General features: G+C 44.5%; 1 protein-coding gene and 1 long non-coding RNA gene across 2 annotated transcripts in view; one reads left to right on the plus strand and one right to left on the minus strand.

The window, feature by feature from the left end:
• The window catches only part of ELAPOR1 (endosome-lysosome associated apoptosis and autophagy regulator 1), a 344,279-nt gene that overhangs the window by 189,005 nt on the left and 129,876 nt on the right, over positions 1-25,398 (plus strand). The window contains exon 3 of the mRNA XM_069238875.1: positions 3,257-3,449. Coding sequence (XP_069094976.1) covers positions 3,257-3,449 — 193 coding nt within the window. The remainder of the gene's footprint in view (positions 1-3,256; positions 3,450-25,398) is intronic.
• Positions 4,807-25,398, minus strand: part of LOC138300041 (uncharacterized) — a 195,289-nt gene continuing 174,697 nt past the window's right edge. The window contains exon 3 of the long non-coding RNA XR_011204869.1: positions 4,807-4,928. This is a non-coding gene — a long non-coding RNA (uncharacterized lncRNA). The remainder of the gene's footprint in view (positions 4,929-25,398) is intronic.

Below are 25,398 nucleotides of genomic sequence, written 5' to 3' on the forward strand. Positions count from 1 at the left end.
GGCTATGCAGAGCTTTGGGCACCGATACTCATTCTTTGGCAAATTAAGCACTAGATTTGAGATATGGAGTGTTTGGAAATATTTTATTTATTTATTTGTTTGTCCTTGCTTCATCTGAGTGGATTGCCCTCTAAAGTTGGTGGCACCAACAATGAGTGTGGCTGCCAGACACTCATTTTATACAAAAGTAAGCTTATAAAAGGGGTTATTTAATTCACTGGTGAAGGAACAATACAGATTTAACCCCTTTTCCCAGATAAGATATGTGTTAGGGGGATGGAGTAGCCTTGTTTGCCACTTTGCAGTCCTTGCTTTCACAAAATATGGTTCAACATTGTTTTGCTGTTTTACCTACATGACTAACAACCAGAGTTATTTAAGGAACTTGATTTGTGCTTTAAACCCATTGATAGTTCTGCCTCTTTCCTTAAGAATCAGAGGCTCTTTAATCTACATTTATCCGTACTCCTAATTACCTCTTTCCTTATCCGCACATTTCTCCTTGGGTCCAAATGTATCCTGGCCTACCCTTCTCTATGAGTCAGTCCATACGCACTGAATCAAGTACAAACAGGATGACCAGAAGTTCATTTCACTCGAGGAGGAGCAGAGTGTCATCCAAGGGAGTACATTCAAAACTCAAACATGGTTTCTGGAAGTGGAAGGGTATTTCATTACCTCCTTACAGAGGAGATACATAGAAGCAGCCATGAACACGACCATTCCATGTAGCAGTAAAAATAATGTTGCCATCAGTTGGTGACAATGGCTCATACAGCTTCGATTAATCATGTGCCTCAATTATTCCTCACTTGACAGTCAACAGTAAATGTCCTGTTCCCTGAGCCCTGCCAGAAAGCCCCCTTTGGAGCTACTCACATCTCGAAGGATAGCAAGACTGGTCGAATTGTCCCAGTGTTCCAAAGAGCGTGAAATGCCCTCTCAGTCCAGGCAACATTGTCAGTTTTAAGATAGAACCATATATTAATGTATCAGATTAGCACAGTGTGCCTGTTCGAACATTCCCTTGCTCGTTTTCTTTAAAATACCACTATTAAACCAGTACCCTTTGGCAATGATTATATATTTTGGGACTCCTGGGGAATAATACCATATGGAATACCTGCATGCATTTCTCTGTGTGGCACTTGATTGTGCTCAGTCGATTATGTGTATATATGTCTTTAAGAAAAAGTCGGGAGATAACAAGTTATACTTTGGGCTAGTTTCTTCTATAATATCTCTAACAACATCTAGTATATTCACATATAGCAGTCAGAATAGCCTTATTGGAGGGGTGGGTCAGAGTGTGGATCAAGCTGGAGTTGGAAACAAAAAATAAGGAGTTGTCAGGGACTTCACCTGTTACTTCTAAAGTTATTTTTCCATCAGTTTACTTTATAAGCTCATTGTACGATTCTATTGTCTTATCTTAATAAGCTTTTCAGGTTATCAGTGTTTCAGCAAGGGAGTTGTGTTGTAAACTGCACTTAATATACAAACTAGGCTCTAAAGAGGTACCAACCCAAAAGGAAAGGTTTGTATTTCGTGAATGGCTAGTGGATCACTTGTTCTCACTGGCAGCAGGTGTAAACACTGGTATAAGACTGATGGTCCCATCACACCTTTAACCCCTGATTTCTGCAGAGCGATTGACTGTAAGGAGAGGGTTCAAGGGCTCTGAAATTTATGTGAATAGTGTCAGCAAAAGCATTAGCCCAGAAATTTTGGATTAAACTAGAAAATGCAGCTCTACCGCCCAAGTAAGATGTTGTTTTGATGTGATTCATTAAAGGCAACGCATTGTCTTTAATATTTAAATGAATTTTAATCAGTTTTAAGGGTTGTATGTACAAATGTCAAACCATAAAAATACCGACCTGAAACAATATGCACCCAAAAATATTGATTTGCACAATATTGTCAAAGTAAGCATACACAACGGAGAATGGATTTACTGTTGTATCGCCACATCGACTTACATTCCCAATATTGTGCAAGTTGATATTGTGGCCGGTTGATCTTTTGAAAGTCAGTATGTGGGTATCACTTCCCATAGGAATAGACTGTACATTCATACCAACCTTCTGTCTTGGTACCATTAAGAGATGAATTTTTGTTTGGTTAAAAAAAAACGTATATTTCACATGCACACATGTAAAAGGTTTCCCACAATAACACGAATTTAACAAACTAAAACGTGAATAAAACAATATTACAAGAGTTTTTTTATAAAATAGTCCAAACTTCTTTTGCTAATTGTTACACATCTAATAAACAATGGCCTCAAATATAAATCCATATTTTATATTTGAAAAGTGGAATTTGGTTCTTATTAAGTAAGAACAACAACAATAATACGAAATCAAATATGTCCTGACCAAATCAGCAAAACTCCTAAAGATGTATTTACCTCTTTTTCTCCAGGGGAACGAAGGGGGTCAAAAGTGTGTGCTTTAGTTTCTTTAGCAGAGTTGCTTAGTGTGATCTTATGTGAGGAATAGGTGATCGACGATGCCTGGGATCTGCCGTAGATAAAGTATTGATGGCCTCCTCGTGTTCGAATAGCCATGGCAATTAATTTAGCAGGTGTGGTGAAGCTCATCCCTCTCTTAACCGAGCTGCAGTGTAATGAGCTCCCTATTCCTTACCGGGATTCCGGATTTCAGGTTGGGTGCAAATCTCGCACCATGTCAGGGTATGTCCTGATGCAATTGCCTTCAGGAATTTTGGTGGGAAAGCCGATCAGAAATACGGAGAAGATGGGGTTTTACACAGGGTGAAACTGACCTGCATGTTATCCTTTATTCTGACCTGTGAAACTTGGAATTGACTGGTAAAATGTTGCCAAGGGAAACAAAGCAAGGTACGGTGACAGTACTTCTCTTTGGGCAGTTTCGATTCCTGATAAATCTGACCAACTTGAAATTACCCTTCTAGGAGGAAATTTGAATGTCAGAGAAAAGTAAGCCTCAATCCATGGGTCTTTGCCCGAGGTTAGTTCCAGTGCTGGAAAGACTCGACTTCCTGCTTCCTGGTCTCTTTTATCAATGTTGATCAACTCATTGTCGCCAGGATACTTTTATAGAACTGCTACTTCTTCCTTTGAAATGTCTTAGACCATTGATTGGGCTTAGAATCAATGCCTCCGATATGATAAACAGATGCTTGTGCAGCAGCTTATCGTTGAATGATTTACCCTGTATTTATTGATCCCATGGCTTCGTTCTCAGTGTTGGATTTTGTTTCTCTGCAGCATTCTCTTGCAAGGCTGGTGAGTTCCTGGATATGAAGAATCAGTCATGCACGCCTTGTGCTGAGGGCACCTACTCGCTGGGCACAGGTGTCCGCTTCGATGAGTGGGATGAGCTGCCTCATGGATTTGAAAACATAGCGAACAAATATGAGGTCGAAGATAGCTTTTCGGAGAATGTGGAGAACTGTAGCACGTAAGTACCCTTGTGGCATGTGGGGCTCGAGTAAGGCACATCCTTACCTGGCTGCCACATGTTCTCTAGTTTTTCAGCGGTCCTAGCCTGTGGGGTGGCCTCTGGAGTGTCCTACTCTTTAATCTTGCTATATCTCTCTGCTTTCTTTTCCTGCTATATTGTTACATGAAGTCTTGTTACATCATTATAAATTGAGTTCCAGCAGCCATATGAGCCATTAAAGATCTTGCAGCTAATGCCAATAGTACTAAACAATGGAAAGACTTGTTGAAATATAAGACAACACTTAATGAGCATTGAATTAACTAAATTCAGGAAAAGGGATCTGTCACAAGCTGAGTGCTATGTCTATGGATCTAAGCAAAACACCTGTCAGACAAGGCGCATGGCGATCACTCTCTATGAAATGCTTGATACTCCTCCTCTACTCTACATGACTGTGTATCAGAGCTGCCACCTCCATCCACTGCTTTGTCTTGTCGGACCCTCCCATTCTTCGTCCCTTTCCAGCCCACATGTGTGCTTTGCCCATCTGCCCTCCTCTTTTAGACAGTGCTGCTCCAAACATCCTCTTTTCTTGATATCCTGTTGTTGTACATCTCCCACCCGCATTACTCCTCATTGCCAAACTCCAATATTTCCAAGCCGATCATATGCACTTAGCCTCACTATCACCTTCCTCCAGCCATCTCATCACGCCTTCCCACAATACTGTCCGCTACTTGTCTACTGCTCCTCATAATGGTGCTCTGTCCATGTTTAACTCAATGGTTTTCCTTTTTTCTCAAAGTCACACAATATCCTGTCCATTTCCATAGTATTATGAATGTCAACAAGCTCAAGTTGTGTTTTCCACTGCCTTTGTTCAATTACATTTATCAGAAATAATTGGCAGACACAAGATTCTGAAGAACTGCTAGCCAGTCTCGTATCCCTCCAATCTCTGTAAAGTTCTGAAGAGCAAAGCAACTATACGGTTATAGAGGTGATGTGTAGAATGCATAGCCAAAATCAGAGAAGACCGCTCCCCTCTCTAGAGGAAGGCAAGAGAGCAGCCATATTTCCTCATACATCGAGATGCGTCAATGCCAAGGGGACCAGTATACTGCGGGGAAACCTATCTATCTATGTGGGCTCTGGAATGGATGCCTTCATTACTCATTAGTTGATGGGTCTGTAGAATGAACAACATGTCTGGTGTTATGCTGTGTGCCATACAGGTCCATCTCTTACCTGATATTCAACATCTACACAAGCTGCACATCCAAATATATGCGGATCATGCCTAAATCCACTTACAGTTTGAGGGTGAGCCAGAGATAAAAGTTAAATTCAACACATACCTTGATAATGGCTTTGCCGGCGTGAAACGAGTCAAGATTTACCTCCTGGTTATGGGATGTGCAGATCAGACACATTGTCATGCGAGTGAGCGATAAACCTGAGAATGCTTTTCAAAAGCTACTTCTTGTTGGCATTCTACATCAACAGGTTAAGGGTGTAAACATGCAACTTTGCTGTGAAGACTACATTTCTTTAAACTGACCACTGGGTAAAACAGAAGGAAGCCCTATTAATGGCAGGAACTTACTAATGCAACATCATATACAGTGGATTCCCAAGGCTAGATGACCCGCCTGTCAGAATGTACTTAAACCTTTGAAAACAAAATCAAATGAAAGCGATCTTATTAGGACTGCAATATACGGTTAAACTAGCAACACTATACATATGTTAGCAATGAATTGGCATTCCACAGCCATGGACTTGAGCAATTAGTGAGCCTTCAGGCAGCTACCTTTGAGTCCAGGGTTTCAAGCTGCAAATTGCAGTGAACTTGGCCCTGTGAACAAACTTCTTTGGCATCAGGTAATGTCTTAAAATGGAACGGTTCATGCAGTGCTTCTGTTAAACATGCTGTTGGACATAAACAGAGAATGGAGAACAGCGGACACTTGGTCACTAAAGGACTCACTTGGGCATCAACAACCCATTGGAGAGATGGAGGCCTGCCATCGCCTGCCCCTCAGCAAACCACCCGTCATATTTAAAGGTCCCACCATAATCTTTAGCTGAAAGTGATTCCACCAGCACAATGGAGCGCTTTAAAGGACATTGTTTAATGCTGATAACACCTGTTTTTGTTTTTCAAAGCAAATCCCGTAACCATCCAAAATCAATGTCTCTGTTGTGTTTGGAGTTCTCCTCTACCTTGCTGGGGGCATTACGCATCAAGGGCTGCTACTGTCCATGTATGAACACACATCTTGTCTCCTGCCCATTCTCGATCTCCGTGATGTCCGGCATTTAGGTGATTCATTGTCTAGAACATTCGATATTAGTATATCCATTCACTCAGTATCAGATGTCAGGTGTCAATCTGGCATTCAGAAGGGTGGCATGGAATAGGAAAGGTCCTTGGAGTTTAAGCATTCTGTTTCACAATTCGGCAATTAAAGTAAAAATGAGGCATGTACTATTAACAAAATCCAAGTTTGCGATTGAATCTGGAATTTCAATAGTAAGAGGTGAAAATAAAATCTAAGGTTAATTAACCTCCATGTGCTCCCATTTGCTGCTGAGATTGCTTGGAGGAAGTCTTAGGTGGTGGAGCTCTGTACAAAGGCCTTCTGAATCACACGATGGATATTAATGTCACTGCTACCCTGTCTGGCACATCTTCCAGAGGATTCACAGTTATATGACTCTACAGAAGGACATTCTAGTCTTCTTGTGCATTGGCCCTGCATGGAATGACCCTGTGAAGTGAAGAGTACAGCAACACATGTGGAAAGTGCACTTAGAGGGGCTATTCGGTGAATGATGTCATAGTGGAGCCTAAAACTCTAACTGGGATCAAACACACTCAAATGACTATTACCTAATGTTGATTGTGAGGGATGCAGTGGGGGCCAAAGAGGATTCTGTTTGTCTCTACCCTGGGTGGCTCCTTTAAGATTATTTCCGGATATCACTAGATCAGCAGATCGACCCTAACAAATGATTTTCTTATGTGATTTTCCTTCAGTGATGTAAAATCCATAATTTACCAGAAGATGATCAGTAAAAACGGGGACTCTGGCTGAAATTGTTTTCATCTTTCTGTATTTGCCGCTGATATCTCTTTATTCAGTAGGCTTTTCGCTTCCAGTTTGTCTTGGTGAACCCTGGGTGGTAATCTGGGGAGTGCCCAGTGCTTTAAATGGAAATATAGAGATGCAGGTACTCACTATTTCGAGTACCTGTTTGTTCTGGAGAAGTGCCGCTACTCTACTATTAAATGTATTGCAGGAGTGCTGAGAACTGCAGGCACTTTTGTTCTCAAATTAAAGATGTGCAGGTACTCAGTATCGGGCAGTACCTGCCCATTTGAAGTGAGTGTAACATTTATCTAACACCTCATAATCCTGACTAGATTGCGAAGTGCTCCAATTGGCATGGGATTCGAGGTGCCGACTCATAGTGTAAGGTTTATACAGACGTAAACATGAGAACAGACAAAAAAAGGACACTAAGACAGAACAAGCATTTGCAATGCAATGGGTCTCGCATGTGCTCGAGTTAGAGCTATTAGCATTATAAAGTCCTAACTGGACTTTTCTTGCCACATGAATTGAAAATTAAAAGTAAAACAATTAACGTGAGCAAGTCAATTCAAAGCGCCACAGCCACCATCAGCATGAGCGAGAAGGAGAGACAGAAAAGGAAAAAAGTTTGCTCGCAGTCAAATGTATCGGCAAATGTGCAATTATCAATGTTACAGGGTCAGTGTCCATGGCGGTAACAAAACCACCCAAGGAGTAACGCTTTGGCCAATGATAACAAAGGATTTTTGAAAGGCAAGCCCATAAACGGGTGATAGTGATCAGTGTGCGGTGGCGTGGTTGAAAGCCCACAGATAGATAACAACACGTCAGAGTGTTTGCACGCTCAACCTAAAAACAAAAAGGGACAACAGCGAACAGGTGCCCATAGGGCAGTCCTATTGAAAGAGACGAGAACACAGCAAGGGACACCAAACCTCCGTCCTTACATTGATATTGACTTTTTTTTTATAATTCAGTTGCTGTCCCGTTATGGACAGGGGCTGCATAAAAAAAATAAAGTATTAATTATTTGAATGGCGTTTGGGAGCACGCAGCGATCCCTTGCACAGCTCCCCCCAGTGTTGACTGCCCAGATTCAAACTTTGGAAATGGATAACCCCCCCCCCCCCACACACACACACACACACACACACACACATATTTTTGGGAGTCTGTATCTGCAGTGGCGGCCAGCAGCTTTAGGAGGGGGGGGTGGGCGGGAAGCACACACACACACACACTCATTCTTTCACACACAGACACGCATGCACGCACGCACATCCATTAACAACACTCATAACATTCAAACATACATGCACGCACCAAACATTCATTTTAAAAGTTCACACACACTCATTCTTTCACGCACATCCATTAACAACACTTGTAGCATTAAAACATGCACGCACGCACCAAACATTCATTTTAAAAAATCACACACACACACTTACCTTCAGCTTTGAGGTCCCAGGAGGGTTACGACTGCCGCCTTCCCTCATTGGCTGACTTTAGGTCAGCCAATGAGGGAAGGCAGCAGTCCCAGCCTTGTCACAGAGTGGGATGGGGTCGGTGAGACTGCTGACCCCACCCCACTCTGTGACGAAGTGTCACTGATTGACAGGCTTAAACCTGAAGCGCCCAGGGCGAGTGTCAATGGGTGACGCTTTCTTCGTCACCCAGGGGAGGGCCTCGAGGCACCTTTGCTGAGCCGAGGAGGTCACGCCCATAGGAGCTGTGACCTCCTCAGCCCAGCAGAGTTCAGCTCAGGCAGCCAGGAGTCTGCGCAAATTGTGTATGTCTCACTCCTGGCTGTCTGAGCTGAAAATGAGAGTGTCTTTCAGGCTGACCTTTGTTCAGCCTGACAGACACTCTTCATGAGGGGCAAAAGGTGGGGGGGCGTGGTGCCTCCGCCCTAAAGGACGGGCCGCACCTATGTATCTAATTAATGGTGACTATTGAGGTCGTAACCCCCTGAAACACGGCACTGCAATTCAGGGGTAGGTGGGGACACCCTTTTGACTCCTCGTTCACCTTCCAGTTTGCCACGAATTACAAAATGGACTGCGCACGTTTTAAAGCATTTAAGGCTCCCAAAGTGCCCCTTGTACATTGCGACTTGATGCTTTGCTGACACACAATCTGTGATTTTGGCATTTGCGGGCATTGCAACCACCAAACCGTTTTGTACGTTTGGCCCAGAGTTTGTCATTGTGTGACTCAATAAGCCCACCTTACCGCTGGACCTTCCTGGTATGCCTCAGGTGGCTCTCAGTTTATCACACATTACCTGTTAATGTTATGTTGTAGAAGGACGTCATTTATGGGTTGCCAGGGGTCGCCGCTATGACTAGTGGCTTGCCCTTTGCGACCCCTGGCACTGCCTTTGTGACCCCTGGCTTCACAGTTAGCAATTTTTATGCCAGGAACACAGTGGCAGCTCGTCCTTATGGACGTCAGTTGGGGCTCCACTCTGTTGGTTTTCTGTCAACTTTTATTAGCCTAATAGTGAATAATAATGTATTATTATTCACTATTAGGGTAATAAAATGGAGTACAATTAGCTGTGAATATGCCCTTCCATGGCAGCTAAGATAAGTAAAAATGCTTTTAAATGTATGTTGTGTGCGATGGCAGGAGAGAGTGTGTTTATGTGATAGTGAGTGTGTAAGTGTGAATGGGTGGGTATGTGTGTGTGTATGAGTGAAAGTGGAGGTCAAAGGGTGCATGATGTCACTTCCGCTACCCCTGGCATTTTGGTGAATTGACGTCCATGCTTAGTAGATGCAGTATGTATCATTTCATTAATAGTTGACAATTCTTGTTTGATTTTTAGTTTCGGCGAGGTTCTCTTATGGGGCTTACACTGGTCATATTTTGTATCTACTTTTAATATGTATGATCAACTTCTTCGGTTTTTGTAATCATATATATATATATATATGTATATATATAAAGTTAATACAAAATTGAACTAAATGTACATGACCCGAGTAACAAGGTAATACATATGTCTCGGATCCCTTTTACAGCACATGTGTGTGTTTTTGCCTTAGTGGAGCTTCCTTGCAATACAATCGTCAATTGATGGGACAAGTACAGAGCGAATGGAATGCACGGATGTGGCCACTTTTCTTAAATACTGTCAAATAAAGTCAGAGTAAACCGAGGTTCAGAGACACAAAAACCTCTCATTGTCTTCAGAGCTTGAGTTGGGGATATTTAAGGACACTCTATGCCAACCTTGGAACTCTTCTTACTGGATCAGCTTTCCTTCCTGATACATGACACAGGCTGAAATTTAACTATGTGGTAGAGAAACACCTTTCTTTGGCCGTTCTCCAAACCCATTTTCCCGTACATAAACAAACCTAAAGGAGGAGATGGTTGGCTCTTGTACATCACAGAGAGCACAGTGCAGCTGTGTACATAACTAAAACCACTTGTAATGCACGATAGACAGGCACAGATACCAGTGGATGACACATACCTTTCTAAGGAGGTCACACCAGCTTACATCCTGAGAAGAAACCAACACAACGAGTGTCATCAAAGAGACGCGATACCAACCTAACTAGTTTAAGTGACTAATAATACTGTGAAACAACAACCCCTAACAGTGTCAAGAAATCATTTGGAGCAATTTATAGACTTATTTTCTGTCATCACATCTGACATCTGATTCAAATCTTTTGCAGACAACATTCTGTATGTGTCAGGCTTATGCACCAGCGAAATGGGATTTTGCACTTGACACATATCTTAAACAGGATACAAAGAAGAAGCTGCACGTAGCAAATATCCATTGTTGTGATCGTTGGTGGAATTTGTGAAAGCCTGATATCTGTTGGGCATTGCTTCGATTACAGTGATCCATGGCTAACTTGTCAATCGGCTCTGTGGTTCCTATTGCAGAACAGACAGGTATTCTGTCCATCCACTGAGTCTCAGTAAACACCTTTCCGTCAGTGTGTCAGCTTTGTTGGGTTGAAGATTAAAGTTTTAGATCATTCATGAGGGAGACCAGAGAGCTCAACCAAATGGTTTAGTTTTCATCTCAGTTGGTACACATCCCATTGCTTGGCAGCAGTAGAGGTGTGTAAGGAAATAAAGGGACAAAGAGACTGTGTCACATGCAAAGCATAGCTCATTCTCAAAGGTCCTCTAGAACAGTCCACTTTTCTCACAGTCAGCGAGGATCTAATAGAGTAGAGGCCATTGGTAGGAAGTAAAGGAAATATCAGCAGCCATGTTTGAAGTCATGGCAAGACACCTCGCTCACCTGAGCACCATACCTTTCCCACAAAGTGTCTGCCCAGCTCTGGTCAGCACTAACATCACTGGTGATTCCTAAACATAACGTGTGCTAGGACACAGGCAGTAATGTTAGTTGCCCCTTCCCTCCTCCAGCACTTGTCCGATCCATCTCTTACTACACATGTGGGATTCTCCAGACGGTATGGCCTGTGGTAGGAGGAGAGGTTTGGGTACAAGGTGTGGGACTGGAACAGAGACCTGTGTCCAGCAATAGTCACGCCCCATTGAAAACAGCAGTTGGCATCATGCAAGATAACACCATGGGAAGGAAAAGACCCTTAACTGCTATGTCTAGGTCTTGAGAGGAGATATTGTGTTTTTCCCCATTGAGGAGCCACAGCTCTTATGCAAGTCACCAATCACTCCATTAAGCATCACTGTGAGTAAGGGCTTTAGTCGTGCATCCTAAACTTTAGTGCTCTACGTTGTGATGTAACATATCAACATTTAATGTTATTCATATTTTGTAGTTAAAGTGGTTAAAAAGATACTGTGCATCAGGGAAAAGTCAAATGCCAAACAGTGGAAAATGTATAGAACAATAGCTGAAAAACAAAAAGAAATGTTTTCCTAAAATAAATAATCCACTAATATCATTATCATCTCGGAAACAGTATGAAAGACCAGAAGGTGTTACTTCCTCTCTGCCCAGGACACTCATTGTTGTTAATTGCAATTATGGGCCTGAGTGGAAGGGGGGGACACATGCGGGGAGATGGACAGTTGACAGTTGTCCCTTGGTTTACTGCGGGACAATGAGGACTTTCGCTCCCTTCCTCTGGTAGCAGCCCAAAACTAAAGTACATACACAGACCATCAGTCCTCTTGTCCACTTCCCCTCTCTGCACCTACTTTTACACAACCCAGGAAGGCTTACAATGCAGACAAACAGTAACTCGTGTTCACAGGTTTAGCTGTGTGACTGGCTAGGCCACCCGCAGCAAGCCATGCAGAGGGAGTCATTTGGCTGTCAGTAAACCAAACCAACGCAGCATGGCACTGCTTTCTGGCGGCTCCAACGCATACAGCACATATCCCATTGTTTTTAACTTCTTTCAGTTTATATTGTTACTCTAAAAATTAGTATCACTCAGTTGTTAATGAACGTTAAAAATAGATATTGCTTCAATCTGTAACCACGCAATGATGATTTGTGTTTGGATGTAATTTTGACTAATATGTGATCTTATTCACTACTGAATGTAGCCTCGCTTTTCTACACCTCTTCCATAGCCGATTATAAAACACCACACATTATCCAGGTACGCCAATAATATTCATTTTGATGTCATAAAGGTTATTCAGGACATTCCCTTGGGCGTTGATTTTATCAGGTTAGAACGTAAGTAAACATCTAGATAGTGTAACACTTGGGGTAATTACAGTCCCATTGTCCCTTGTGCATACAGAACACTCTGTAAAGTAACATTAACGAGAACACACTGCTAACCCACCTGTGCCACATTGAGCCATTCTGAATGGTAATGCTGGGGGACCCGTTAGTATTTGTTTCAAAATCTTGTTAGTCTTTGCAAATCAAAAATATTACAAAGATAACACTGTTAACATAATATAGTGCACATATTTGTTACACACACACACACACACACATACGCAGACACAATGCACAGGCACGCATACACAAAGACACAGATGTAAGTGCAATACATAATCAAAGTGTCACAATATAAACACTGTATATAAACACTGTACAACTTGAAAACATTATTCAGTCGTTTCTTCTTAATTGTGAATTTTGTTAATTGATTACCATACACAATCCTGTTGAGAATTTCTTTCTTCTGCTCTACCGGCAGTACCAACAGGTATTAAATCCATTCTCAGTGCTAGAATGCTACTAGGGTTCGGATGCTTGGAGTAATCTTTCTTGCCCTCAGCATGATGGAATAGTGTGTCTGCTTAAAGTAGTACAAGTCTACTCTGAAAGGTATCCTTCCTTGGAATGTATACATATGTATCATTCCATAAAGGTTGTGCTGTTTTGCATTTCCATGCTTAGCAACTGACTATGCCTCGTTCTTCATTGAACATCCAGTTTAGCCCTGTTGGTAGAAGGGCTGTAGCGATTATTAGCGCTGCAGGTGCAGGAGTGTAAGATTCCCACTGTCCCCCAGTAATGACTGTCTTCCATTGCATATTGGGTTCACCCCAGTGCACGGCTTCGTAGGCCTGGCACTGCACTTAAGGCCCCTCAGGCAGGGCCAGCTTTAGGGGGGTGCAGCCGTACTGGACTCTGACTTAAAGGGGGGGCTGACCTCAGGGGGGGCGCTGTGTTTAGCAATAACTTACACACTAAAAGCACCTGAAGCAGAGTTCTTTGTGCATCCAGTTGTCAGGCAACCACAAAAATGTCAATATAACTCTTGTGATTAAAGTTCCTGATAGCGAGAGAGATCGAGTTTTGTCCAGTATCAGGTCTGACTCGCCATAAAATAGTGCAGAGGGCTAATCTGCCTGCTGCAGAGAACAAATCTGTATTTTATGTGGCTAGCTGAGTGAATTAGTAAAGCCAGCCTTTACCAGGGCTTCAAAACAAATGAAATGTGTGTGAGTGAGGGGCTATTGAGAGTTGAGGAGCACTTTAGCCTGGTGATAGTGCGGGAAGCCGAGGAGGAGGTCATGGGTGGGGGCACCAAAAATATAATGGCATAGGGTGCCACCGGGCTAAAGCCGGCCCTGCATGCAGGCTTAATCAGTGTTCATATAAACACTCTGTAGTCTGAGCTGTTGGGATGTGGCAACAATATCTTACTTTGTTAACATATGAACGTATGCATGCTTCACAATAAGTAATCAGTATTTCATTGAGTTCTCACATCCATATTCACATTGTTTATACCTGCATTTCGACCTACAAAAAATACCTCTACAAAACATCTGAGTCCGGTAAACCTTTTATTCAAGAGCTACTCTAAGGTGCGGAATTTCCGGGGTTACATTTTGTTCTATATCGCCCAGTTCTGTGGAAAGAACAGCAGATACTCACAGGTAAGAGCGTAGAAACAAAGGTGAAGACGAGGGCTCCTGCAATCCACGGCAATTCCCTAATCATCCGACATTCGGACTTGGGTTGTAAATTTAAGTGAAGACAATCCCTCCACACATCATTCCATGGATTCTTAACCACAAAACAGAGTCTTAAGAATGAACCCACTTCCTTACCACATGGAACTGATTATTGTTTGCAGTGTCCGAATATCGTCATTATTTTGGCGAAACTCAAGTTTCTCTAATTTACACCAACATCCCTTTTTTATGTTCATGATAATTGCCTAATACCCCATCCCTTTTCTGTTTCTGTATTGATATATCCCGTCTCATATGCCACCCCCAACTCTCATTTATCCTCCCTCTCAGACCCCTCCTACACAGCTTCGTTTGGTGTAGTTTTATATCTGTAGCAAAAATCCCCGTCAGCCCAGAGAAGAATCATCAATCTTAACAAGCTTAAATATCCAGCTACCAAATGCACAGGGGGCTGACAGTATGAGCCAGCTAGTTGCTACACCCAACTACCCTACAAGAAATACCTCTCACAAAGCAGGTGAGCCGGGTAAACCTTTATCAAGAGCCTCTTTAGGGGCCTCCTTAACTGTGTTCACCCTGATGATTTTAGCAGCCTCTTTCTGCAAAAGCTACAGTGATCTTCCTCATACCTTCATACATGTTTCAATACAAGAGAGGGAAATCTAATTTGATGGTGCTGCAGCTGGAGATGTAGATTCTGTATTTTCAGTCTTGCTGTGGGTTTTCATGCAGGGAATTCTACTGCACAGGCCCATGTCTTCTTCTAGACGAAACTGACGTTTGTATTCTTCTTTTAGGGTCCGCAGAGAGCACGAGTGGAACATATTAACACTCAATGGGGGTCATTACCACCCTGGCGGCCGGCGGTAACACCGCCAACAGGCTGGCGGGGTTCCGCCAGCAATTATGACCGTGGCGCTATAGCCACGGCCATACCGCCGGCCCCTCCATTTTCCCGCCAGGATTCCGCCTGGTGGTCATAATCCCCAGGGCAGCGGTGTAAGCACCGCTGCCCTGGGGATTATGACTCCCCGACCGCCGGCCTGTCCATGGCGGTACACACCGCCATGGAAAGGCCGGCGGTAAGGGGACTTGGGGTGCCCCTGGGGGCCCCTGCACTGCCCATGCACTTGGCATGGGCAGTGCAGGGGCCCCCATGCATAGCCCCGTCGCACCCGCTGCACATCAGCATTGCCGCCGGCTCTATTACGAGCCGGCGGCAATGTTGATGTGACATTTCCGCTGGTCCAGCGGAAATGTCATAAAAGGGAGACAGAAATACCGCCGGCAATGGTGGTATTCTGTCTCCGGCGGCCTCGGCGGTCTTTTGAAAAGACCGCTGAGGTCGTAATGACCCCCAATATCTGTTAATGAGTTGGTAGCATTTATTTCAACACCAGGAGAGCCATAAAAAGTATAAAAAGTGTAAAAGCATAAAAGTAGCGTGTTACTCACCGAAGCGCTTCAACGCCTCGTTAGGGGTAGTAAGCGCTATATAAATACTATTACAATTACAATAAAAATGAAGGTGAACATTAGGTTCTATAGCTAACATCCGTGGCATAGACAACCTGTTTTTGGCTGCTGCTTAAGATGTTTATTGTTTGTCTATAATAGGTTCACACTGCCACAAGGCAGCGCCCCAGCACTGCTACAGGAGTTTCCCAAATGGGTGGAGAATAGTCTGTGGGTTTGCTCCAAGAGTTAAACTCAAGACCAGAACTGTTCATGGGCAGAGGTTCTTTTTATGTTCTTTATAGTGACACTTTTTAAGAATAAGGTCATTTCAATCATTCAGAATCCCTCATTTTGCACATGGAGGTTTCCCAAACATACAGTGTGTCTGATAGGACAGTCCAGTAGTTACAAGTTGTCCTGTCGCCTATTTGCATGCATTTATGATTTTTTTCCTATTTCTGGAGATGCGGCGCGAGTCACGTCAGACACCTTTCATATGTGCAAAAATCTGCTTTAATGAAACTGGGTTGTGCGCACAAAACAATTCCCTGGCAAAAATGTAAAGTTTAAAATCTTTCCTCAATAATACAATATGCATACCATTTCCTTAGCCCTCTAATTCCTGCCCATCACCCTGTCATCCTTCTCAAGTGCCTCATAGCTCACCTACACACCCCAAAATCACTCTGTATCGTCAGAGCTGGATCATTCACTCAGTGGTGTTGTGTCCATCCTTCCACTTAGAAGCATCCTTTGGAGCAGCGTTTTCCTACGCCTCTTGCAATGCCCCTAACTTTAGTATCTATCTGTCCCTGTTTACCAACCAGAACATTCCCTCAGTAACTTCAACGGTATATCCTTCACCTCTGCTATGTAATACTTGGTACCCAACGAACATAGATATGCGCTATCTGCTTGAAGATTGTAATCCTTAAATATTATCACTTTGGCGGTCATTCCGACCCTGGCGGTCATGGACCGCCAGGGCCGGGGACCGCGAGAGCACCGCCAACAGGCTGGCGGTGCTCCCAAGGGCATTCTGACCGCTGCGGTCAGAAACGGAAAACCGGTGGTGTACCGCCGGTTTTCCGCTGCCCTGGGGAATCCTCCATGGCGGCGCAGCTTGCTGCGCCGCCATGGGGATTCCGACCCCTATTCCGCCATCCTGTTCCTGGCGGTTTTGGCTGCCAGGAACAGGATGGTGGTATGGGGTGTCGTGGGGCCCCTGCAGTGCCCATGCCAATGGCATGGGCACTGCAGGGGCCCCCGTAACAGGGCCCCACCAAGATTTTCAGTGTCTGCCATGCAGACACTGAAAATCGCGACGGGTGCAATTGCCCCCGTTGCACCCCTTCCACTCCGCCGGCTCCATTCGGAGCCGGCATCCTTGTGGAAGGGTGTTTCCCGCTGGGCTGGCGGGCGGCCTTCTGGCGGTCGCCCGCCAGCCCAGCGGGAAACCCAGAATACCCGCGGCGGTCTTATGACCGCGCAGCGGTATTCTGGCGGCTCCCGCCGGCCCTGCGGTTACCGCGGCCGGCCGGAGTCAGAATGACCCCCTTTGTGTCTTATCCAGTTAGCTCTACTGCACATAAATATGCATCTCATGTGTGACCTCCGAATCATCATTTGTATCATTCCTTTTGGTCCAAAAGATGCACATAATTATTAATGACCTCTTGGTATCTTTTAGGTTCTTTTTATCTCTTCTAGCAGCATCATTCCTGCATTATATTTGTTTCACCCCAAATGAATCAACAGAACACCAGGGCAACTCACATCACCTCCTCTTAACCCACTCCCACTTATCTCACTCTTAACATGTCTTCCTAGCGCTATTTTCCTGTATCCCAAGAATTCCTTCTGCTATTTGTACAAGGACGTAGTCTGTTACCCCTTTCTTTCCTCTTATTCACCAAAAAGCTCTTCCCTAATGGCTGCCTCTTGTCCATTAGACTTCTGCTTCTTCAAACATGCTAGAAAGCATCCATTGTCTATTTGTGGTTACCTTTCCTTCTTCCCCCTCCTACTTCTTCTCATCACCCCACCTTCTCCATGTCCATTCCTCCCTCTTGTTTTCCCAACAGCCCTCTTGCTCCACATCCTCGAATTCTCTTTTCTCCAGCAATTCCTTGTCATCACAATAATAGACAAGGCCCATAAGTGCTTTCTCATTGTCCTTCCCTCCCTACTGGTACCAGGCCTCACCACATCACCCACACTACCATCCAGCAAATTACCATGCCTCCTGGGAGCTTCTGACATCATGCGGGCCGCACAGTCCTAACTCCTTTCTTCAACCTTGTGTGTTTCACCTCTGGACTCTAAGGGAAGGAAACACTTACAGACTTCTGCCAGCACATCTTCCCTTCTCAACAACTGGCTGCAGCATCATGGGACAATTGGGGCTACAACAGACCTGCTCACTGCACTTTAACCTATACCCTGACCTTCCACCTGCACCTTCATCACACTTTCTTGTAACCTCTCTCTAAATCCCTTACTGCTTTTCCTAACTCTCCACCTTTGCCCCTAAATCCTACAATCACATTCCACCTTTTAAGCTTTCCACTTCCCCCTTCAAACAATATCTCCTGCCCCATGTTATCCTCCTTTACATATCTCCTAATCACTACATCCCCCAAGCACAGCATCCTCATGATCTTTCTGTACCTGTACCACTTCTTGTGTGAGGCTCTTTGCTTGGATCCTGACCTCCTCTTCTCTCCCACTCTTCTCTCTTCCAATGCCTTTGTGCAACTTTCTCTTACAGTACTTATGGCACCAGCAGCGCATGCTGCATCTCTTTAGCCATCACTCAGTAGGCCCATATTTAAGTTTTGCATACTAGACAATACCTGAGAGAGACATATTGTTAGCTTGCACTGGGTTCAGAGTCTACCCATTGCTTACCATTGGTTGGCTTTATTGTCACTTGCATTTGCTTGCTTCTTATCCATTAGCTTGTATGGTTTTTCCTCTTCAGAGCCGGGTCTGCGTGGTAACAATAACATTTTGCCTTGGGCAGGGTCAGCGGTCTAGTCCTTTTCCAAGCTCCTTATTTAACGAACCGGGGGGCGTGGATGCGCGACTGCTTTGCTTACAGGGGAGCAAGATTGAAACTACCACTGTTTTGAAATAATTTTAATTCTTTGATTGGCGAATTTGCACAGTATTGTTTATTTATTTTAATAGTTGTGGTTTTGCACTGCCCACTTTACCTGTTTACCAGGGGCATGCTAGGTGACACTACAGATCTTAAGGGCTCTCCCGCATTTCCTTGGCCATGTGGAGAGACGAGTCTGCGTGGTAACAATGCCATTTTGCCGTGAGCAGGGACTGTGGTCTAGTCCTCTTCCGAGCTCCTTATTTAATGAGCCAGCGGACATGCCTCCGGCAAGCCAGTGGCAAGCCCGTCTGCTCCCATCCACGCCAAGAGAGCACCTAGTGTTAGGACCCCTGACCAATTTGCACTCCAAAAGTATTACAGGTAACAGTTGCTACAGCCAGAGCTGGGCTAGCCATAGAGGGGATCAGGAGTTTCCCCGGGAGGCTGGGAGCCAGTTCTGCAGCTGAGGGGCACCGGTTTAGTTATTAGGGGCCAGGTTTGCAACAGTGCTCCAATATCGGCCTCCAGTAACAAAAACAGCAGTGTTTCACACTTGTGCTCCCCTAATTCCACCCCCTCCTCCCAGGGGGCTGCTCTCACAAAATTGCCAGGGATGCTTTGTGTTCCCAGTCCGACCCTGGCTACAGCTGAATATGGGTAAGCCTTTGTTCTGTAAAATTGTCAGCTTAAGTTCTGCCCATGACAGTGTTCTGCGCAGTGAGAGCAATCTGGTTTGTCAAGTGGAACATACTCTACAATTAGATAAAACTGACTGTTTGGTTACCACCCATTCTTTAGGTGCCTGCACCAGATTAAAATGCACGCTGTTGAACACTTGTTCTCTTATTAAGCACAAATTTGAATGTTTACTCATCTAGACACCCATTCCCCTGATGTGGTGTTTCTAACTGAAACGTGGGCTGATGAAACTTTGGACCCAGATTTAACAACTGCATTACTACCAGGCTATGCTATGACTAGGATGCTTTTCAGTTGTAAACTAACGGTTAATAATAGTTTCAATGGTCTTCGATTTACAGACCACCTGTTCCCAAAGTCAAATTTCAAATTAGGTGGTCTTGGAGACATTTTACAATCTTTAATACAATATTCCAATTTTACCTTTTTAGGTGATTTTAATTGTCATCTTGAAATGGGTAATTACAAGTATTCAGAGCAACTTATTGATATTTTAAAAGGTTTTGGATTGAACAGCTGGACATACACTGGATGGTATCTTCTCTAACAACCCAGACATAGACGTTAGTGATATTTTACCTATTTTTTGGTCAGGCCATAATTGTAGTTTAAAATCTGTTCCTTCAATTCCTGTTAGAATTGTACAAAGAATAAAGATCCAAGCCTGAGATAAAATTGAAAAAACAAACCTGGTTGATCTTTAAGGGAGGTCACAACCTGAAACCATGAAAGAACCCAAATTAACTGTAAGCAAATTCTCTTATTGGATGATCACAGCAACTACAAAATTAGCCCCTCCCCAAACCTTTAAAAATCATAAAAATAGGCCATTAGCGCCCTGGTTTTCTCTTCAGCTCAAGGAGCTGGAACAGAGATGCAGAAGACAGGATAAAATATGAAATAGAGATTATCTGAGGAAGAAAAGGCTAGATATAAACCACTTATTCATGAATTTTAAAAAAAAACAGATTATCATTGAGAAAGCGAAATATTTCTTGGATAAGTTATATGCTGAAAAGAATTCTACTACAGAACTGTTCCAAACAATCCAGGTCCTCTCTTCCTTATCACCTAGCCCCAGAGTTCCCCCTTGTCAATTCTGTTTGCAATAAGCTAGTGGGATTTGTTTAAAATAAAGAGAAGGATATATAGGTTAAACTAAACTCCAGCAGCAGGACTCCATCTTGGGTGTCAGATAACACGTTGGTAACCCCTCAAGATCATTCTTTCTGAAAATGTCATACTCTCACAGAGGAAATAGTAATGGCGCTTTTAGCATAAATAAAGTCCGGAGCACCATCGGATCCCTGTCCTCCAAAAATTGTTCATGGCATAGCAGCAACAGTTGCTCCTCCCTTGCCATTGAATATAATCATTGACTCAGGGGTGTTTCCTAGTGAGTTGATTAAAGCCTCGATCCTTTCTTTTCTGGAAAAGTCTTTGTTAGATCCTAAAGAAGTAAAGAACTATCTGCCCATTTCGTGTCTACCCCTTCCTTCAAAGATTCTAGAGAAACATAAGAACAGCTCACCCTCTAATTATCTAGAGGAGAATGACATCTTAGACTCAACACAATTTGGGTTTAGAACTTATCATAGTACAGAATCAGCTCTACAGGCGAACTGAGAAATATCCTGGACACAGGTGGGAAGGCATCGATGATCCTGTTGCATGTATCAGCTGCCTTTGACACTGTGAACCACATGATTATGCTGGAACACTTAATAGAAACAAAACTGAGGTTCTCCTGCTTGGCAAATACACAATATTTAGAGACCAGTCTTGATGGCCTCAGTTGCTTGGCACACTTCCTTCCCCAGTTTCCTTGGTCGGGAATTTGGGAATAATTTTTGGCTCAAGTCTTTCTTTCAAGGCATATATTAACAAAGTCACTTCTTCCTGCTATTTTATGCTGCACACCTTAAAGAAAGTTTTACCTTTCATCCCATACAAATTGCAGAAATCAGTTTTGACTGCTTTAGTCCTGTCTAGGCTGGACTATTGCAATGCCTTTTACCTAGCCATTCACCAACGTTCCTTAGTGAAATTTAAGGGATTACAAAATGCTGCAAATTGAAATCCCGAGTTCAAGTCAGTTTCTGATGCATCGAATGAGCAGCATTGGCTCCCTGTGAGGATAGAGTGATCTTTAAAGCCTTATGTGTAGCACACAAAACCCTGCACAGCAAAGGCCCAGCTTACTTTACTTAAAAATAATCTTTCCTGGTATATTCCCAGAAAAGCCTAGCACTCAGCATACTCCAGAACAATCAATGTCCCTAAACTCAGAAGAAGGTGCTGGGGAGGAGCTTTATCCACATCACTTCTCAGCTGTGGAATAACTTGCCCTTCCAGCTTAAAACTCAGTCTGATCATCTTGGATTTAGAAAACTTCTTAAAATCTGGCTGTTTTTCTATTCAATGTGTACAAATAAATGCTGTTCCTGCTGGTAATTTCTGTTCCTCTTGCCTGTATTCTCTTTCTTAGGTAGCAGACTCAGTGCCAAGATGCCTCCGACATTCGCTTGCTTTATAAAAACTCAATATCAATATAATCTTGTGTTTGTCCCTCCCCTGGAGCATGGGCACATTAGCCTCATGTTATGTGTGCCTCAAGCTCTACGTTGCTTCCCACGCTTTAGTGTTGCTTCCTCCAAACCTCTGGACTCTATGATTCTGGCACCCATCCTTCACATTGCTTCCCCCATGCTCCATTTTGCTGTCTCTTGCCCTTTTATCTCCCTTTGTGCTTGATTCCCAGAGAAGCTAAGACTATTTTGATTTGCTGCACCCCTCTGCTCTGTGTGGGGAAATTGGCACCTTGTTACAGTACCCCTCCACGTTTTCCTGGTTTCTGGATGCAGCTTGGTTTGGATCCCATTGGTAACTACTAGGTACTCCCCTAAACGTCCACCAAATACAGGAGTGATTGGGCATCCCTAGACCAAGAAAGCAGATTCCAAGGATAAACGATGACCAGCAACAAAGACCCAAGGCTCAAAAACTGAAGTCCTGCTGCACAAAGAAAAGGTGCCAAACCCTGCCTGCTGCACCCATGACTTGACAATTGCAGCTGAGGGTTTGCTTGGACACTGAATGGACTCTACAACCCCCAGAGGACCTCTACTCTTCAAAAAACACCAAAGATCTCCCATCAGAGTGAAGGTATCACTCTACTGCAACAAGGAACCAAAGATCCAGTGAAGGCCACTTCACTGACTGGCTGCTGACCAAGGAACCAGACACCATAGCTGGACTAAACTCCACCTGACAGACTGTGAGGACAAACCCTGTAAGTGTGCCACATTCAGTGGCCAGACTGCAATAGCCCTAGGTACGGGTCAGCTCACATTGGACACTAACAAGGACAGTACCTTCGGGACTGAAAAAGGACCAGGAGAAAGCCCCAGTTGAGGGACTTGAGAAACCACCAGGACCCCCACCAGAGTGCCCCTGCTGATCTGCCAGTGACCCTCAAAGAAACCCACCTCCTGCTTCCAAGAGCACGTTTGTGCACAGCTCTTGGCTCACAAATTCGCTCTTCACCCGGCCGCCCTGTGCCCTGTACCAAAGATCCAGCTATGCTCTGAGGGTCCCCCACCTCTTGCGACCTCGACACTCCAAGGGGACACATCGGACTTACCTTTAAGTCCACCTGTGCAGTGCTTTTCCAGGTGGTCCTCCGCAGTGTCCTGGCACCAGCTCCAATGACTTTCTACAGCTGCTCCTGCCGAAACCGGGAGTTGCCCAAACTTTTCCAGCTGGTCCATAGTGCCCAACAATGACCTCCACATACATGCAAAGGGAGACATTGGTAATCACATTGCCTGATTTTATATGCATTTTCAAAGTGTTTTCTCCATTGATAATTACACACAATAAGACTATTTTTATTAAAACTTCAAAAATTCAAAAAGTACTTTCTCGGTTTTGATGGTCTTGGTCTTACAAATCTGAAGTATTTTGATAAGTTGGTCTCAAGGTATTCTTTTGAGTGTGTAGTCTCATTTATTGATACTTTGTGTACAACAAATGCTTAGCACTTCTCGAAGATTAGCTTAACTGCTCGACCAAGCTACCATAATAATTAGAGCATTAGATGGTCTAGTTTTTACCTCTGTAAACCAACATGTGGTTCCCTGTACCCCTGCACAGTGTGCCTAGCTTTGCCCACTACATAGAGGGCCAACCTCCTACACTCTGATGCTCACTTCCTTCCCAAACTGCGTTGACCTAGCCCGGGGCCAGGCTCCTAGCCTACTCTCCCTTAGAACCTACCTTCTCCTTCTCAGTGACCCTATCAGTGCTGATGCTCCCTGTATCACCCCTGCCATACCACTGCCCACATTGCTCTCCCACCAGATATACCCCCTCAGCAACGCAGCGAGCATACACCCACCACATCTATTACATCCACCTTTTCTGAGGACGAGCACGCCCCTCCACCCAAATCAACTCCCAAAGCTTTCTCAGTACTGTCCCCATCATTCCTTCCTGGTCCTATGCCATCTTCACTTCTTTCACCTTTCTAGCAAAAAAACCTACTCAATTGCAACTTATTCCACCTTACCTACCCCGCTCCTGTATCAGCTGCTCCAACCTGCAGTATCCACTTGCTCTTTCTCTATGCCTTAGCTTATGGACAGCTTATCTAACTGTCAATCTGGACTACCAGGTGTGCTGAGTAAAAGCGAGAAGCCTGCCGTCCCATGTGCATACCCCAATAACTCTGGCCTCCCACCCTAATGACCCTTACATATGTACTTTTAGTGAAGGAGTTAGCAATATTTTCGTCATGTTGTGTTAACTCCTGCCTGCTTTGGGCTTATGCTTGCTATGCAATTAGTTCTCACATTAATATGTGTGGGTGATGATTGGAGGCAAAATATCCAAAAGTGATAAAAAACTGAATCAGTTGCACATTCCTTGATCTTGTAAACGTTCATACACTTAAATAAGCTAATTATATTTTCTGCCAGAGTGGGTGTCGCCTCTGTAGTCTGCAGAGTCAGAATACTCCCTCCTTGCCACAATAAACACCAACCCCAGCAGTAATTGGGCATGTTGGTTTGCCCTCAGTCAGTGCGGGCAAAGTTATTGTTAAAAGACTACGGTGGTCATTCTAACCCTGGCGGTAAAAACCAGAACGCACCAGAACGCACCACCAACCAGAAACGGAAAGTCGGCGGTGTACCGCCGACTTTCCGCTGCCCTTGAGAATCCTCCATGGCGGCGGAGCGCGCTCCGCCGCCATGGGGATTCTGACACCCCCTACCGCCATCCTGTTCCTGGCGGGTCTCCCGCCAGGAACAGGATGGCGGTAGGGGGTGCCGCGGGCCCCTGGGGGCCCCTGCAGTGCCCATGCCAATGGCATGGGCACTGCAGGGGCCCCCGTAAGAGGGCCCCAAAAAGAATTTCAGTGTCTGCCTAGCAGACACTGAAATTCGCGACGGGTGCTACTGCACCCGTCGCACTCCAGCAACTCCGCCGGCTCCATTCGGAGCCGGCTTCACCGTTGCTGGGTCTTTCCCGCTGTGCTGGCGGGCGGCCTTTTGGCGGTCGCCCGCCAGCACAGCGGGAAAGCCAGAATGGCCGCCGCGGTCTTGTGACCGCGGTGCGCCCGCCGCGGTTAGAATCACTGCCTATCTGTAGATAGGTGGTTTGTACCTGGAGTGTCATGTTGTTTACTAACTGATATTGCTGTTCAATAATCTGTTGAGTGAGTTTCCCTTGGACAAGTCTAGTTTTCCTCATGTGCTGGCCAAAGGAATCTTTTTAGGCCGTTGAGTATCAAAATCCAGGGCTGCACGCAGAAGGAATGGCTGGCGGTCATTTCAATTGAATTGCATTCACCCCAATGTTGTCCTTTCCTGAGTCCTTCTTTTGACTTGTTTGGGGTTTTGGTGAAAGGTGCTCTGAAGAGTTCAGTCCCTGGTCCTCTGTTTTTGCTGGCTCTTTATTGATGTCAAGCAGGCCTGTTCCCTCTTTCTAGGCCAAGCGCACAAGCGCTTTGACCTGTTGTAAGTATTGTGGGCTTTTAACCACGTCCACCTCATGCCCGTCACTTTAATTCATTTGTGGGCTTGCCTTCCAAAAATCAATTGATATAATTGATAAATGCTTTATGTTTGTCCCGCCTTGGGCCAGTTTGGTTACCGCCTTGGATACTGACCCTTTTACAGGGATAATTGCATGATTACCAATATACTTCAGTGTAGGTGAACTACTTTTTTCTTTT

This window comes from Pleurodeles waltl, chromosome 6 (assembly GCF_031143425.1).
Source record: "Pleurodeles waltl isolate 20211129_DDA chromosome 6, aPleWal1.hap1.20221129, whole genome shotgun sequence".
In the NCBI taxonomy this organism is placed as follows: domain Eukaryota; kingdom Metazoa; phylum Chordata; class Amphibia; order Caudata; family Salamandridae; genus Pleurodeles; species Pleurodeles waltl.